The sequence below is a fragment of the Oncorhynchus keta genome, chromosome 17 (genome assembly GCF_023373465.1).
Source record: "Oncorhynchus keta strain PuntledgeMale-10-30-2019 chromosome 17, Oket_V2, whole genome shotgun sequence".
NCBI classification, from domain to species: domain Eukaryota; kingdom Metazoa; phylum Chordata; class Actinopteri; order Salmoniformes; family Salmonidae; genus Oncorhynchus; species Oncorhynchus keta.
Window position 1 is genome coordinate 7,111,226 of NC_068437.1, and position 16,149 is coordinate 7,127,374.

General features: G+C 41.9%; 1 protein-coding gene and 1 long non-coding RNA gene across 4 annotated transcripts in view; one reads left to right on the top strand and one right to left on the bottom strand.

Annotated features, from left to right (window-relative positions):
* The window catches only part of LOC118396339 (uncharacterized), a 28,179-nt gene extending 14,344 nt beyond the window's left edge, over positions 1–13,835 (bottom strand). For 2 of the 3 annotated variants that reach the window (XR_004828174.2, XR_004828172.2), the window contains exons 1-2: positions 13,809–13,835; positions 13,245–13,444 (exon numbers count right to left, since the gene is read on the bottom strand). This is a non-coding gene — a long non-coding RNA (uncharacterized LOC118396339). Of the gene's footprint in view, positions 1–13,244; positions 13,445–13,699 lie in introns of all 3 variants that reach the window. The other variant, XR_008066235.1, reaches the window with a different exon arrangement.
* cspg4 (chondroitin sulfate proteoglycan 4) overlaps positions 1–16,149 on the top strand; it is a 111,387-nt gene that overhangs the window by 76,673 nt on the left and 18,565 nt on the right. Inside the window, exons 4-7 of the mRNA XM_035790469.2 lie at positions 2,806–3,276; positions 10,738–10,914; positions 13,315–13,513; positions 14,669–14,800. Coding sequence (XP_035646362.1) covers positions 2,806–3,276; positions 10,738–10,914; positions 13,315–13,513; positions 14,669–14,800 — 979 coding nt within the window. The remainder of the gene's footprint in view (positions 1–2,805; positions 3,277–10,737; positions 10,915–13,314; positions 13,514–14,668; positions 14,801–16,149) is intronic.

Sequence of the window (16,149 nt, forward strand, 5' to 3'; positions counted from 1 at the left end):
CTATAGCAATCCAGTGACTTCCTCCCGTCCACCCAACACATTCCAAAGCCATCTGGCTCCTACAGATAACCATTAACTTCTGATGTAAAAACCAGTCTCTATCACTCTTAGATACTACACTTCTGAGTATACAATGTTCCAAGTTTATCCCAGAATCTAACACCAGCAAATCAAATTGTTTAGGGATGGACTTGGTGGAGACAACTGAGCACTGAAGGTGATCCTTGGTAAAGATTGCCACTCCTCCACCTTTTGGAAGATCTGTCTTGCCGAAAAAGGTTATAACCAGAAAGGTTAACATCAGTATTCAAAACACTCTTCCTTAACCACGTCTCAGTAATGACCAACACATCTGGATTGGAGCTGTGAACCCACACTTTCAATTTATCTATTTTAGGTAATAAGCTTCTAGTGGTGTTAACGTGCAGAAAAAAAACAGGCTTTTACGAGAGCAGAAATCAGTGAAGCAGATATCGGAGCACAAGTCAGAATTGCATAGCAACAGTAGATGGGCCAGGGTGTACATGCACATTTCCAGATATCATCAACAGTAATACAATCAAGGCATGGCATAGGACAGGGAGAGCTCTACGGTGCTGATTTATGACATCTGAATGTGCATCAGATGGCAACAAGATCATATTGTACAGCAATTTCATGAGGCAATATGAATACAAAGCCGGCGAGAGGTGATTAGAATAGGATGGGAGGCCAAAAGTCTGTAACCAATAGAGATTCAGAGTCCAGAGTGTGGGAACAAACAAAGTCTGTTCCACGGTTGGGGAAAGAAAGTTCATAGTCAACAAAGCATGCAGGAGTCATGAGGCAAATAGCAAAATAAGTCAAATGCAGAAGAAAAATATAAAATATATAACGACTTGGGGATTAACCATTGTAAGTTCAGAGTCACTCGCCCCAACAGTGCCTGTGTGCTGGAGGCGAGGAAAAGCTTGGGAGAGAGGTTTAGGGGTGTGTGGTGGGGGTGGGGGTGGGGGTACCTGTACCAGACAGGGGAAGACAACCAGGGCAGACGGTGAACAGATCGCCAGGTGGAATCTAAGTAGCAGTGCAGCAGGCAACGGGAGTAGGTGTCACACCCACTTGGGAGAAGCTTTTACTTCTGGAGGCAGATTTATAATATATTTGCAAAAATGTCTAAAAACCTGTTTTCGCTTTGTCATATGGGGTATTGTGTGTAGATTGCTGAGGAATTGTTTTTATTTAATACATTTTAGAATAAGGCTGTAACGTAACAAAATGTGGAAAAAGTCAAGGGGTCTGATTACTTTCCGAATGCGCTTTTAATCTTGTTTATGTACTTAATTATAGTCTATTTAGTGTATAAAACACTCACTAAGTACACCCTAAGGATATATCTGGAATCGTGTTGTTTCGAAGATGAACACGAGTGCACTTCATCTTAAGAGCCTATTGATGAAGTTACATTTTTTTCAATGAATATTGCATTCCTGTTTTCACCTCGAATTCTGAAGTAATAAGAAACCTATTGATAATTGTGCTTGATATTTAAAGTTTAATTTCTCAGAGGACCTTGTTCTGTTCTTTTCTCAGTATTGACTTAAGAAGGACCAAGATGTACGGACATTGAAACAATTATTGAGAAATGTCGAACAAAGCTCAGGTTGTCCTTTAAATGTGGCCCTATTGACCATGGGTTTTGTGGAGCTTACTTGAAGTGCATTCTCACATTTAGTTGGAGAACCAATGCTTCCCACGGTTGTGTCAAGTTGGCTGGATGTCCTTTGGGTGGTGGACCACTCTTGATACACAGCAAACTGTGGACATGAAAAAAAAATCAGCAGGGTTGCAGTTCTTGACACACTAAAACCGGCGCGCCTGGCACCAAATTAGCGTAAAATAATATCGTTTTTTAGATATCAATACCAAGCTTTCCCAAGTGACCAAAAATAGGGCGTTTTTTTAAGACTGTATAGCTATGAGTCATAGCAAGTGCCCCATGCCTAATTCACATAGGAAAAATGTGTATTTGTGACTAATGTTGTGATTATAGATGGTAGAAGTGTCAAATATTCCAGAAATGATTTATCCCTGAGGCAAAGCATCTCCCAAACTCAGTCCTAGGGACCCATAGCACTACCCTAGCACTGCACAGCTGATTCAAATAATGAACTATAATCAATAATCAACTAGCTTTGAGATGCAGCTTTTGCCTATTTTGAAAGGTGCTTGTTTTCAGAAGCGCTTCAATCAGGCCACAAAAGTGCCAGACCCTGAATCTTCTTTAATTGACCAAGTTATGAGGGCTTTAGATGAAATACTATTGTGCATCGAATGTAATTCATATGCAATGATTCAAAGTCAGTAGAGACTGTCTGTTTATTCCATTGCTTAAATTATAGGTTGTAAAAACATTTAGTATGCTGTTATTGTGAATATAGACCTACTTCTGTCATACAATATAAGGGAAGACATAGTAAATGCTACGGTACATTGATGTGTTCATCTTAGTAGCAGAAGGTTTTTACAGTGGTGCTGAAACAAATTGACTGAAGGTATATGGAATGTACTGACTGAACTAACTGGTCCAACTTTACATAAGTGTCCCTAAAGTATGTATTTACATGGTAAATTGTAAGTTGTAAGTACTATGTATCAATGTGTAGGCTACTTACAACATAGTCACACACTGCACCTGTCCATGTAATTACCATGTAAATGCATAGCTATTACATAGGTGTTCTACAACCATGTAAGTACAACCATTTAGTTAGTCAATACTTGAAAGTGAATCTGAACCTGGTCTCCCAACATTCTCCCCCCCAGGTAGAACAAGCAGACATCCTGCCCTCTGAGATGGTGTTCACCATCAAGGAGCCTCCTCGTCTGGGCCACGTGGTCATGCTGACCAACCACTCGGACAGTACAGCTGCGCCCAGCCTCGACTACATCCACTCCTTCACCCAGGAGGATGTCAACAGGGGGCGCATCCTCTATGTCTCTGCCTCCATCCAGGGCAGTGACACCTTCGCGGCTGACGTCAGCAACGGGTTCACCACTGTGGATGACCTCCGGATGATGGTGGACATTGTGCCTCGCCTCATCCCCATCCAGGCCCTCAACTTCAGTGTGAGGGAGGGCGGTGGGATGGCCCTTACCACTGAGCTCTTGAATATTTCTCACCCATTCTACAGTGCGGTCAACGTGGACTTCGTCGTAGAGGAGCCACCGAAGCATGGGGATATCCGCTACTTGGATGGTGACGAACAAGAGCTCACATTCTTTACCTGGGAGGAGGTGAGTGCTTTTCATAGGTTTCGCTTTGGAGGGGGTAGGGGGGTGGTTGGTTTGTTGATTGATTGATTTAGCACATTAGCTAATTGAAACGTACACAGATATCCATATCAACTTTTAAAGAGGTGAACTCTGGTATGTGTCACCCCCTGTGTTAAAGACAGTATACTTATTCAAATTCAAATGATCAAGGATTTAAAAAACATAACATTTCTATTTAGATGCCAGGAATTGAGCTACTCTCTCTCCCCACATTTGAAGTGTTATTTGTTTGTTAATCTTTCTGAAAAGAAGGAACCATGAGAAAATACAACACAAAAAGGGATTCATTAGTTTAATTGAAAATGGAGTTTGACTTATCCGTTTTGACTTGTTTGGAAACCGAGTCCCACCAGACCACAAGCCATATACTTTATATGCACCATAGCATTTTCTGTCTTAATTACAAGATGCTCACAGAATAATATCCACCTTCCCTGACTTTGATCTTGCTGGTTGTTCGCGAAGACAACCAAGGCCACACTAAGTTCACTTTGCTGTTGTTTGCTCAGTAACTCTGTTCACAGTAGCTGCTCACTATTCTGTGCGTTGCTTCTCTGCTGTTTTATGATTCTGTCTATAGTATTAGATAGAGAGAAACTACAGTATGTGAGACTGTGAGTTGTCTCGTCTCCAACCATGTGGTCCTGAGGCCTAGCACTTGGAAAGAATGAAAAGGAGACATGAGTGGTCACTTGTGGTGGAAAAGCCTCATACATTCTGTATGTACCAGGGAGCATAGTGGAGCTTGTGAGTCACTCCACTTAAGGCTAGCCTGCTACGTGTATAGCTCAGCTCTTCTCCTCACTCAAACACTACTCTTCTGAAAGGGTTGTGGAAAAACTGACGGTGATGTTCGGCAGCCCGAAGCCAAAATAAACTTGCCCATATATTCCTATAATAAGGCATGTGCACACAGCCCTCCCTCGCTTTGCTCCCAGACAGACTTTCTGAAAGACCCCACTATGTGTTTCAATTCAACTGGGACAAGCGCATAGCCATGATTCAGGTTAATCTGATTTGGATTTTTAGAGGAGAAAATGTGGGGGGGGAAACGTTGACATAATCGTCTGCCATCCTGGACACGTTTTCTCTCTGGATCGGTGTATTTTTGTGTGCACTCTCTCTGTACATCGTCAGTGAGTTTTTTTCCTCTTATACAAGGACGACCAAAAAAAAGTTCAGAGGACAAAACACAACACTTCTCCAAATGAGTACCACATTTAGAAGTAAATCTGCAGACTGACTCGGTTGAGGCAGGATTAGAACCAGAGCATAATTGTTTGTAAATTAAAGATGGTTATGCTTGGACTGATTATTGGACATGATTTGGAATTTCTTGACTCACTCATGTGGGAGCAGTGGTTATTTTCATGCTCAGGGCCCACTACTCATATTGGCTTAATTGCTGCGTAAAGACATTTTCGTGATAAACTCTTCGTCACGCAGGGGAAGTTTGTGAGGTTATGTCAGAGTATTGTAGTTTACTGCATGTAGGAGATGCAGTGGAGAAAATGAGAGTGAGGGAGCTTTACTCCTGTAGACTGGTAGTCATCATAAGTATGAATTAAAGAGGCCACAAGAATGGCAAAAGGTACTTGCATGTACTGCACATATAACATAGGAACAGAACCTACAGTAAGTAGTATTGTAACATAGTACATTACATGATGAAGGGTGTGTCAGAAAGGTCAGAGATCATTTAAACACTTTTCTAGAAGTACCACTATATTGACTTTTGTTGTGATGTTTAGAGCTTTGTAAACAAACTGGCTTGGAAGTGGAACATTCTAGACTACCAAAGGTACGATAAACAAATCAAATCAAATTATATTTGTCACATACACATGGTTAGCAGATGGTAATGCGAGTGTAGCGAAATGCTTGTGCTTCTAATTCCGACAATGCAGTAATAACCAACGAGTAATCTAACCTAACAATTTCACAACAACTACCTTATACACACACAAGTGTAAAGGGATGAGGAATATGTACATAAAAATATATGAATGAGTGATGATACAGAACGGCATAGGCAAGATGCAGTAGATGGTATCGAGTACAGTATATACATATGAGATGAGTAATGTAGGGTATGTAAACATTAAATTTAAGTGGCATTATTTAAAGTGGCCAGTGATACTTTTTTTACATCCATTTTTCCATTATTAAAGTGGCTGGGGTTGACTCAGTATGTTGGCAGCAATGTTAATGGTGGCTGTTTAACAGTCTGATGGCCTTGAGATAGAAGCTGTTTTTCAGTCTCTCGGTCCCTGCTTTGATGCACCTGTACTGACCTCGCCTTCTGGATGATAGCGGGGTGAACAGGCAGTGGCTCGGGTGGTTGTGTACGCCGAGGAACAAAAAAATTACTACCCTCTCCACTACTGTCCCATCGATGTGGATAGGGGGGTGCTCCCTCTGCTGTTTCCTGAAGTCCACGATCATCTCCTTTGTTTTGTTGACTGAGTTGACACCTCCTCCCTGTAGGCCATCTCATCGTTGTTGGTAATCAAGCCTACCACTGTAGTGTCGTCTGCAAACTTGATGATTGAGTTGGTGGCGTGCATGGCCACCCAGTCGTGGGTGGACAGGGAGTACAGGAGAGGGCTCAGAACGCACCCTTGTGGGGCCCCAGTTTTGAGGATCAGTGGGGTGGAGATGTTGTTACCTACCCTCACCACCTGGGGGCGGCCCGTCAGGACCCAGTTGCACAGGGCGGGGTCAAGACCTAGGGTCTCGAGCGTGATGATGAGTTTGGAGGTTACTATGGTGTTAAATGCTGAGCTGTGGTCGATGAACAGCATTCACATATGTATTTCTCTTGTCCAGATGGGTTAGGGCAGTGTGCAGTGTGCTTGTGTCGTCTGTGAACCTATTGGGGTGGTAAGCAAATTGGAGTGGGTCTAGGGTGTCAGGTAGGGTGGAGGTGATATGGTCCTTGACTAGTCTCTCAAAGCACTTCATGATGACGTTAGTGAGTGCTACAGGGCGGTAGTCGTTTAGCTCAGTTACCTTAGCTTTCTTGGGAATAGGAACAATGGTGGTCCTCTTGAAGCATGTGGGAACAGCAGACTGGGATAAGGATTGATTGAATATGTCCGTAAACACACCAGCCAGCTGGTCTGCACATGCTCTGAGGACGCGGCTGGGGATGCCGTCTGGGCCGGCAGCCTTGCGAGGGTTAACACGGTTAAACGTTTTACTCACGTCGGCTGCAGTGAAGGAGAGTCCGCAGGTTTTGGTAGCGGGCCGTGTCAGTGGCACTGTATTGTCCTCAAATCGAGCAAAGAAGTTGTTTAGTCTGTCTGCGAGCAAGACATCCTGGTCCGCGACGGGGCTGGTTTTCTTTTTGTAATCTGTGATTGACTGTAGACCCTGCCACATACCTCTTGTATCTGAGCTGTTGAATTGCGACTCTACTTTGTCTCTATACTGACGCTTAGCTTGTTTGATTGCCTCGCGGAGGGAATAGCTACACGGTTTGTATTCGGTCATGTTTCCGGTCACCTTGCCCTGGTTAAAAGCAGTGGTACGTGCTTTCAGTTTCGCGCGAAAGCTGCAATCAATCCATGGTTTCTGGTTTTTGGAATGTTTTAATAGTTGCTGTGGGTACGACATCGCCAATGCACTTGCTAATAAACTCGCTCACCGAATCAGCGTATTCGTCAGTGTTGTTGTTTGATGCAATGCGGAACATATCCCAATCCACGTGATCGAAGCAATCTTGAAGCGTGGAATCAGATTGGTCGGACCAGCGTTGAACAGACCTGAGTGTGGGAGCTTCCTGTTTTAGTCTCTGACTATAGGCAGGGAGCAACAAAATGGAGGCGTGGTCAGCATTTCTGAAAGGAGGGCGGGGGAGGGCCTTATATGCGTCGCGGAAGTTAGAATAACAATGATCCAGGGTTTTACCAGCCCTGGTAGCACAATCGATATGCTGATATAATTTAGGGAGTCTTGTTTTCAGATTAGCCTTGTTAAAATCCCCAACTACAATGAATGCAGCCTCAGGATATGTGGTTTCCAGTTTACATAGAGTCAAATGAAGTTAGTTCAGGGCCATCGATGTGTCTGTTTGGGGGGGAATATATGCGGCTGTGATTATAATTGAAGAGAATTCTCTTGGTAGATAATGCGGTCGACATTTGATTGTGAGGAATTCTAAATCAGGTGAACAGAAGGACTTGAGTTCCTGTATGTTATGATCTCATCACGCCTCATTAATCATAAGTCATACACCCCCGACCATCTTCTTACCAGAAAGATGCTCGTTTCTGTCGGCACGATGCGTGAAGAAACCAGCTGGCTGTACCGACTCCGATAGCGTGTCTCGAGTGAGCCATGTTTCCGTGAGGTCTCTCTGGAATGCTACCCTTGCTCGGATTTCATCAACCTTGTTGTAAAGAGACTGGACATTGGCGAGTAGTATGCTCGGGAGCGGTGTGTGATGTGCCCATCTCCGGAGCCTGACCAGAAGACAGCTTATTCTGCCCCTTTTACGGCGTCGTTGTTTTGGTTCGCTGGCTGGGATCCGATTGGGATCCGATCCATTGTCCTGGGTGGTGGGCAAAACAGAGGATCCGCTTCGGGAAAGTTGTATTACTGGTCGTAATGATGGAGTTGACGTTGCTCTTATATCCAGTAGTTTCTGCCGACTGTATGTAATAAAACCTAAGATTACCTGGGGTACCAATGTAAGAAATAGCACGTAAAAAAACAAAATACTGCATAGTTTTCTAGGAACGTGAAGTGAGGCTGCCATCTCTCTCGGCACAGGAAGTATGTAAACAAGCTCAACCAGGTGCAGAGAGAGGAGTTTCATCAGGAATGGTGTTGCTTCTATAAACATGGAGCCTCCATCTGATCGAAGCACTCATTAAAATCACATCCACGCATGCATACACAAACACACCACACCACCATGCACACACACACACACACAACACACACACACAGCAGCCGAGCATTGACCTGTTTTTGATGCTGTACAAGCATTATGTACAAGCATTATTCTGGATTAGCAAAGCTCTTCCACATACTGTGGTAAAGTTGAATGACTGTCCCAAATAAAAATATCAGAACACCACATTGTATCTCTGCATGGAACAATGTGATGGCCACATGTCGAACAAGAGCCATTCATTGTTTTTTGTCCTTAAGCAGAGGCTGATTTTCACACTCACTTTCTCCGATCAGTAATGAAACCAAGTTTTTTCCAGTTAGTTGGCTTCCATCTCGGATCAATTCGAATCTCCCTACTACAGTTGTGGTGCAGCAGGCCCCTCTCACCACCAAGTCATGCTCCCCTGCATGTAGCCTAAATAGGAAGTCCTACCCATTAATTGGAAACAATGCTTCTGTATGCATTTCCTCAAATGCTCAGGGCCGGTATTCACAAACAGTTGGACTGTAGGATTGTATTCTTAGAGTAGGGGTGCCGATTTAGGATCAGGTCCCCCGGTCTTATTTAGGTATTATGATTTAAAAAGCAAAATCAGCACTCCTACTCTGAGACCGTGAATACGTAGTGCTTGTTAGAGTATTGTCTTACTATACCTCACCTGTGTATTTGCATATCAGAACATCAAGATCGTCTGACGAAGTGGTCTACACTTTAACATGTAGCCTATGTGACTCACCACCTGGATTTGGTCTTATGTAGCAAAATTTGAAATTGTGTTTTTTATATTGGATAACGGTAGACTTAGAGCTACAAAATGGTATATCATACACTGAATTTTTGAGGAACAATGGGAAAGTAACTATGCTTTGAAAGTTGATAAACCTGTAAATTCACTTTTGGCCTTTGAACGTTTTGGTATCTAGTGAAGAGCTCTTCTTTGTCTACACCCATTCAGCATTGTCCACACCCTCCTAAGCTTTAGCCCCAGCCATCTCGTTTCGCTTTTGGAGCATTCAGAATGCACACTTGACGCTCTGGCCGATTTGTTAACCTCTTGATAACATGAAAACAGCCTAACCAGCTCTGCTGGCAACAATTTCATTACTTTTTGTGCTGACGTTTACTGACACCGGCCATATTTAATGGGTGTTGTACACTTTAGCTTCAGACATGTAGCTCGCTAGCTAGGTAAACAATGAACCTAGCTAGGTAAACAATGTGTAAGATCCCACACGTAATGTAATGTTAGATAAAGAGCCAGCCAGCTAACGTTAGCTAGTTAAACAACAATGAACATAGTGCCAAATCATGTTGTTACTATCCTGCATGAATCTGCTGGGAACTAACCAACCAGGTCCAATGTTAGCTAGCTAACATTAGGCTCTAACTAGCAAAGCAAACGGCTCTGGGATATGAATAATAATGTCATACACGTAACGTTAGCTAGGGAGCCAGCCAGCTAACGCTAGCTAGCTAACAGTTGAGCTTGAAATGAAACCACTATGTCTAAATTAGAATTGTGTAATATCTGAAAATGTAGCTAGCTAGACTATCTTACCCTTATACATCATCATGTATGATGGATGAGTATCCCTGTCACGGATGCCATGCCACGGTTGCCCTTAGTTTGAAGATGTAATCCGGAGACAGGTGTTTTCTCCATCTCTTTAGCTATCATACTCTCGCACCACTGATTTGAAAATGCAATCCTCCAGAAAGTGGAGAGCAACCCTTACACAGCTCCACTACACAATAAAAAAAATTTAAAGCCGCGTTCGACAGGATTACCAACACAGCCTCACCAGCTCAAATAGACAGAAGCCTCTATATGGCAGACCAATCCGAACACCTCTCTCGGCATGTCCAGCCCACTCATTATCTCAGCCAATCATGGCAAGTGGGAAGGTAGCTGACTTTTCTGTGGCTTAACCAACAAGGCTCGTAATTTAACAATTGTATTTGTATTTACAGATGGCATACAAGTTTGTTATTAAGGCTCATGAAAGTTCACATGTTCCATAAGGCATTTTGATTCAAAACAAAGTTGTGACTTGCGACATAATGTACGCCTAGTTTCCTGAAACGGGTCACCTATGTTATTGATCAGTAGAGGAAGAGAAAGACACAGTGATCCATTGTCTGTCTGTCCTCTGGACTCCAAAATACTGGGATATGAAGACCTTGATAGAATATTCTTGATCCATCCATCTCCGAAACATGTGCATGATATATTTTACACACATTAATAATTGTTTTTTGTTTGAGTGTAACAAACTTCCAACATGATAAGATAGTGATCAACATCTTGAATTATCATCTTAGTCCAAAATGTTTTGCCCAAAGGTTGCCAAATTTTGACTAAACATTCCTAGACACAGGAGCTATTATAACTTTGCTTGAGACTGGCATTAAACAACACCACTGTGTCCATTCTGCCAATTCTGTTTGCCTACCACTATTGTGTGACAGGAGAACTGACTAGTCTGTGTGACCCCCACGGCCCCTTTTGTTCTCCACAGGTGAAACTTGGACACATCTACTACTTACATGACAGCACGGAAAGTGGCGAGGACAATTTCACACTCTCTGCCTCAGCCTATGAGATAGAGCGCCGCAGCCTTCCCGTTACCTTCACTGTCACCGTCTTCCCGGTCAACGATGAGGCACCTAAACTGACATGCAACACAGGACTGGAGGTACTGAGCTGTCGGTTTACCACAACAGTCGACTGCTGATAACTATATATTTGATGAGTGCAAACTCCTTTTAATTGCAGTGTACTGTATTTCACCAGAACCAATACAAACGCATTTGTTTTATGCTCCAGTTTAGTGCATAAATTTAGGACACTCAAAATCCATTATACTTGTCAGAAGTTAAGTGTTTATTTGTTTGTTTATTGTTTGTTCGTCTATGCTATCATTTATGTTTTGATAAGCCTTCTCAGTGGGTTGCCTGAAAACAACTTAATAGCTAATTAACTATATTCATAAGTGGTTTACACATTGCCACTAGTTATTACGGACAGAATTGTTTTGTAAACATCTTACTAATTAATGTACTTGATAATGAATACCTTAATTAAGTAATACACATCTGGCAACACTTTCTATTGGTAACCCTTTTACGCCGAAGGTTCATTACCAATTTCAGTCATGGTTATATTGTATTACCCGTCAATTCTTTAAAGCAAACAGTAAGGCCGTGTCTTAAATCTGACTTGCCTACTACTTACTTAAACTGCATACTGTGTACTAATCGTGCTACATACTATTTAGAACATACTGTTTAGTAAAACGAATGCAGTATGCAACAAATATCAACATACTAGGCAAATCCTACGGAGAATGAGTCATCTAATGTGCATTTCCGTTGATTCCCACCATTCATTTATTTTGGCACAGCGCGTCCCCTCAACTGATTATCATCTGTTGTCAGACACACGTGGGTCTCGAAAGACAATTATTTCCTCAATATTGTGTAGTGAAGTCTACTAAATGAGTATGACATTCTGGCATTTAAAGCATACTACATTTTCAAAATTTCAATAAAAAGTAATGTTATCACATATCCAAAGTGCCTACTATTTAGAATGGATATATGGGTATTCGAACACGGCCTAAGTGTTTCAAAAATTCAGAATGCAGATTTTACTGTAGAGACACAAAATGGCTGGAAAAAGCTATAATCCTCTCACATACAACTGGAAACCGAGTGTGTCATTCAGCTTTGTTAACTCTGGCCTGTGGTTCGGCGTATCCACGGTAACCCGTATTTTGGGAAAACTGAGATGACAAGACCTCAGGCTTTTGGTGATGCCAAGGAACCAGCCAGTCTCTCGCACGGCCACAAAATGTAATATAATGATATGTCTCTCTGTCCGCATGCAGGCCTAGTGTTCATTCATACCAGCTCTAGCTCCTCCTGTGAATTCTCTCCTTAGCTTCCCTAGAACTGCTTCTGATTTAAAGGCAGGAAATGTGAGCATAGTGACCTACAGCAAATGATCAAGCATGACGAACAAGATGGTCCAGGCATGACTCTGACTGCCATAGATCCTGTTGGCCAGGCCCTTGCTACAGCTGTCTTCTATTCGGATATTTTCTCTCACTTCTCACTCCGTCTATCTTTCTCTCTCCTCTCCCTCTCTTTTGCTCTAATCTCTCTCGCTCTCTCTCTCATTTAATCTCGCTTTCTCTCTCCCTCTCTCTTTACTGGGATTTGGAGAAGGATACAATTAAAACATTGACACATTGAATCATATTGTTGGCTTCAAAAGAAATGAGACATCCATTTTGTCAGATCAAGTTAAATTTGCAACCCTTCTTCCTGAGGAGAAAAATCCATTGATTGTTATATAAACAATCCATTTCCAGCCCAATTTAGATATAACTTGCCAAAATGACTCAGGGAAATTTCTTGGGTGATAGTGATGTAATGTTGCCATCTAGTGGAAAGTTAATGGAATAAAAAATAATTTCATGGTGTACACACCCCCCAAAACATATTAACTTTATTGTCACGTACACTGGATAGGTGCAATGAAATGTGCTGTTTTACTGGGTCAACCATAGTAGTACAGCAACCCTGGAGCAAATTAGAGTTAAGTACTCTGCTCAAGGGACACATTTTTCACCTAGTCAGCTCAGGTATTTTAACCAAGCAACCTTTTAGTTACTGGCCAAATGCTATAACCGCTAGGCTACCTGCCAGCCTATACAGTACTACCACCAGACAGCAGTAAGAAAGAATAGGTTTGGCAGAGCACAGGCTGCATTTGCAGCAATCGTCAATTTACATTGTCCATAGAGTACATACAAGTATATGGAGGCCTACATACAATATCATTTTTGGGGTATATAAAACTCAACTGGTATGCTCATACATATCTATTAAAAGTAGTTGAAACATTCTCATAGTTGCTGGTTGAATATGTCACAATGGGGATGATAAACATTCTAAACTTAAAACTTTGGAATATAATGCACATCTTGTTTTACATATGCTTTTTTGAAAATAGACTCACCAAAAGTTCATGGAGATGTATCCCTTTCCTTAACCAAGACCAAGCTCTAATCTCTGGGCTTCTCTCTCAGGTTTTAGCTGGAGAGGAATCGGACATCACCACCAGCATGTTGAATACAGAAGATGCAGACACCCCCATCAATGAGTTGGTTTATTCCATCGAGTCAACCATCAATGGGTTGGTGGCTCTAAAGGTGGAACCTGACGAAGAAATTCAGAACTTCACACAGGCACAAATTAACAATGGGGAAGTCATCTTTATCCATGAAGGTAAGGCTGTTTGAGCTTCTACCTACAGCCTCAGCTATCTCACTGACCCCAATTGACTCACTGGCCACAAATTCACTTTCAGGCTGATGAATCAATCTTTGTCGAAATGTTGGTAAATAAATTATTTCATCGGAGCTACTAGAGTGTGCAGCTCTTTCTTTTCTTTTAAGGATGCAATTGGTATACCTTGTCTAAGACCTGAAAAACTGTGTTAGCTCCCAAGGCTTTAAAATAGCAAAATTAAGAAAGTCTCACACTCCATGTACAATCTCCCAACAATTTCATGGGTATTTACCAACGTTTTGGCATCACTGTGCCTTCCTCAGGGTAATGTCATGAATACTTGAACCAGGTTATGTAGACACACAGTGCAATTAGTGTAACCAATGACAGTAGTGAGGGGTGTGTCATAATGATTAAGTTAATTCATTTTAATGAATTGAAACTGTTAAAAAAGAGTATATGGCATATTAAATATATTACACTATTGTTATCATATAGAAACAATGGGATATTGTACAACATATTAGCATCAACATACATTATTGTTTAATTCAATTTCACATAATTGTGTATTTAATTTTTGTTGCATGTAACCTTTTGGTTCAACCTTAATATATAATGAGCATCCTCAACAGGGGGAACATATTAGGTGTACGCTAATAAGCTGTAAATAACTTTTCAATTTATAAGACTTGTTCATAAAGGAACATTTGTTCATAAGAAGGCCCTGAGATCAAAGTCAATATTGTTTTTCTGGAAAGCCAAGAACATTGGCTATCAAGTAGCAGCTCACTTTGTTGAAGCTAACCATCCCATCTCCTCCCTTAAATACACAGGCATTGAGCATGTTGCTCTACCAAGGAAAGGAGGTCACATCGAGAACCTACTACTTACTACAAGGGAGGCTTACTGGATATCCTATCTAAAAACATTGACCCCTAGTGGTCTGAATATTGACTTTGATCTCAGGGCCTTCTTATGAACAAATGTTCCTTTATGAACAAGTCTTGTAAATTGAAAAGTTATTTACAGCTTATTAGCGTACACCTAATATGTTCCCCCTGTTGAGGATGCTCCCTAGGCTTTGTAAAGCTTTATCTTTGACTCTGATGGTCAACCTATGCCACCTACTATTCTGAACTGTTCCTTCAGGTCTGGAGTCTGGAGGCTTCAGTTTTACCGTGACAGATGGAGAGCACACCTCGCCTCTCTACCGCTTTGTCGTTACAGCTAGACAGCTCACCATCACCATGGAAACCGGGGAGGAGCTAAAGATCTTTCCAGGTGAGCTACCAAAAGCATGCTGGGTCATGAAGTAGTGAACCCAATTTAACCAGACATTTATGATGAACAAATAATGGCCATTTCAAATTGATTGGATAACAAATAGGCCTCAATATCAGAAAAATAGTTTCATGGGTATTTTGTAGCCTACAATGAATACAATTGAGGATGTGTAATGTTTAGCTTTGTTTTCCCTTCTAATCCCCATTTCCCCTCTTTATGTCACAACATGTCACAACATGTTGACATTCCACACTTAGGCATGAAACACACAGAGAATCTCACTGCCGAGACTGCCTATTTTTTTCTCATGCGTCGAAATCTCTAAGCGGTATGCTGATGCTTGTATCACTATCAGAAGCACGTGGTCAATGATCAACCACCTGATTGGTTTGATATTGGTATGGTAGAAGACAAAAAGGCTACACTGCACGCAACGCCATCTATAATAATTTGCTGTTCTTTTGACCAGCAGGTGCCACTAATATACACAGTGTTGAGTAAAGCTTCAAGTAATGAACCTATTTTTGACACAATTCGCGGGAAATGCTAAACTCATCATAAAGGTTTATTTTCCCATCATTAGTACCAACCCGGTAGTGACGAACCTGGCAATGCTCATCAGTGGCCAACAACTTCACTTTGAGCCAATCAGAGCGCATGAACCCGCAGATGGGGAGCAAGCAAGAGTGACAACAAAATGGGAACAAATTGCATTTTCTTCATACATCCACAGTTAAATGTCATGAGCCAGTCACACTTCATATGCAATGTAGGCTATAGGATGGTAATGCGCACAACACTGAATACTTCCTCCAAGCTAATTAACCACTGTAGCTAGTATTGACATTATAATTAAATTACAATGGATTTAGTTTCCATGAAACAGCTGCCGGTGTTAGCTGCCATTTTAGTGCAGTGTCCTTAGCTAACGAGCTAAGATGTGCTAGCTAGCGAATATGCTAACATTAGCTAGATAGGTAAACAGTTGGCTATGGGCTGGCGCTGGCATTATGGAGAGTGAATTAAATTGTTTATTGGTCATCTTGCTAAGTAGTTATCTAGCTGTGGCCATCTGGCTAGTATCAACAAGGGCTTTCTACGAAATAGCAACATTAGCACAGTTAGCTAGCTAACATGGGAATCTACACCATAAACTAAGCAACACACATGGACATGTATTGCCAAACAACCCTACTGCCACCTTCTGGTTTGGTGTATTTTAACAAGGCTGAGTGGCTGACGTCTTTGCTGTGTGAACACAAAAGAGATTGACTGCCAACACTGTTCAGAGGTGCTAAGTAAGTACTATCGGCAGGCAAACGTTTGACAATCCTACTTGTGTCTGA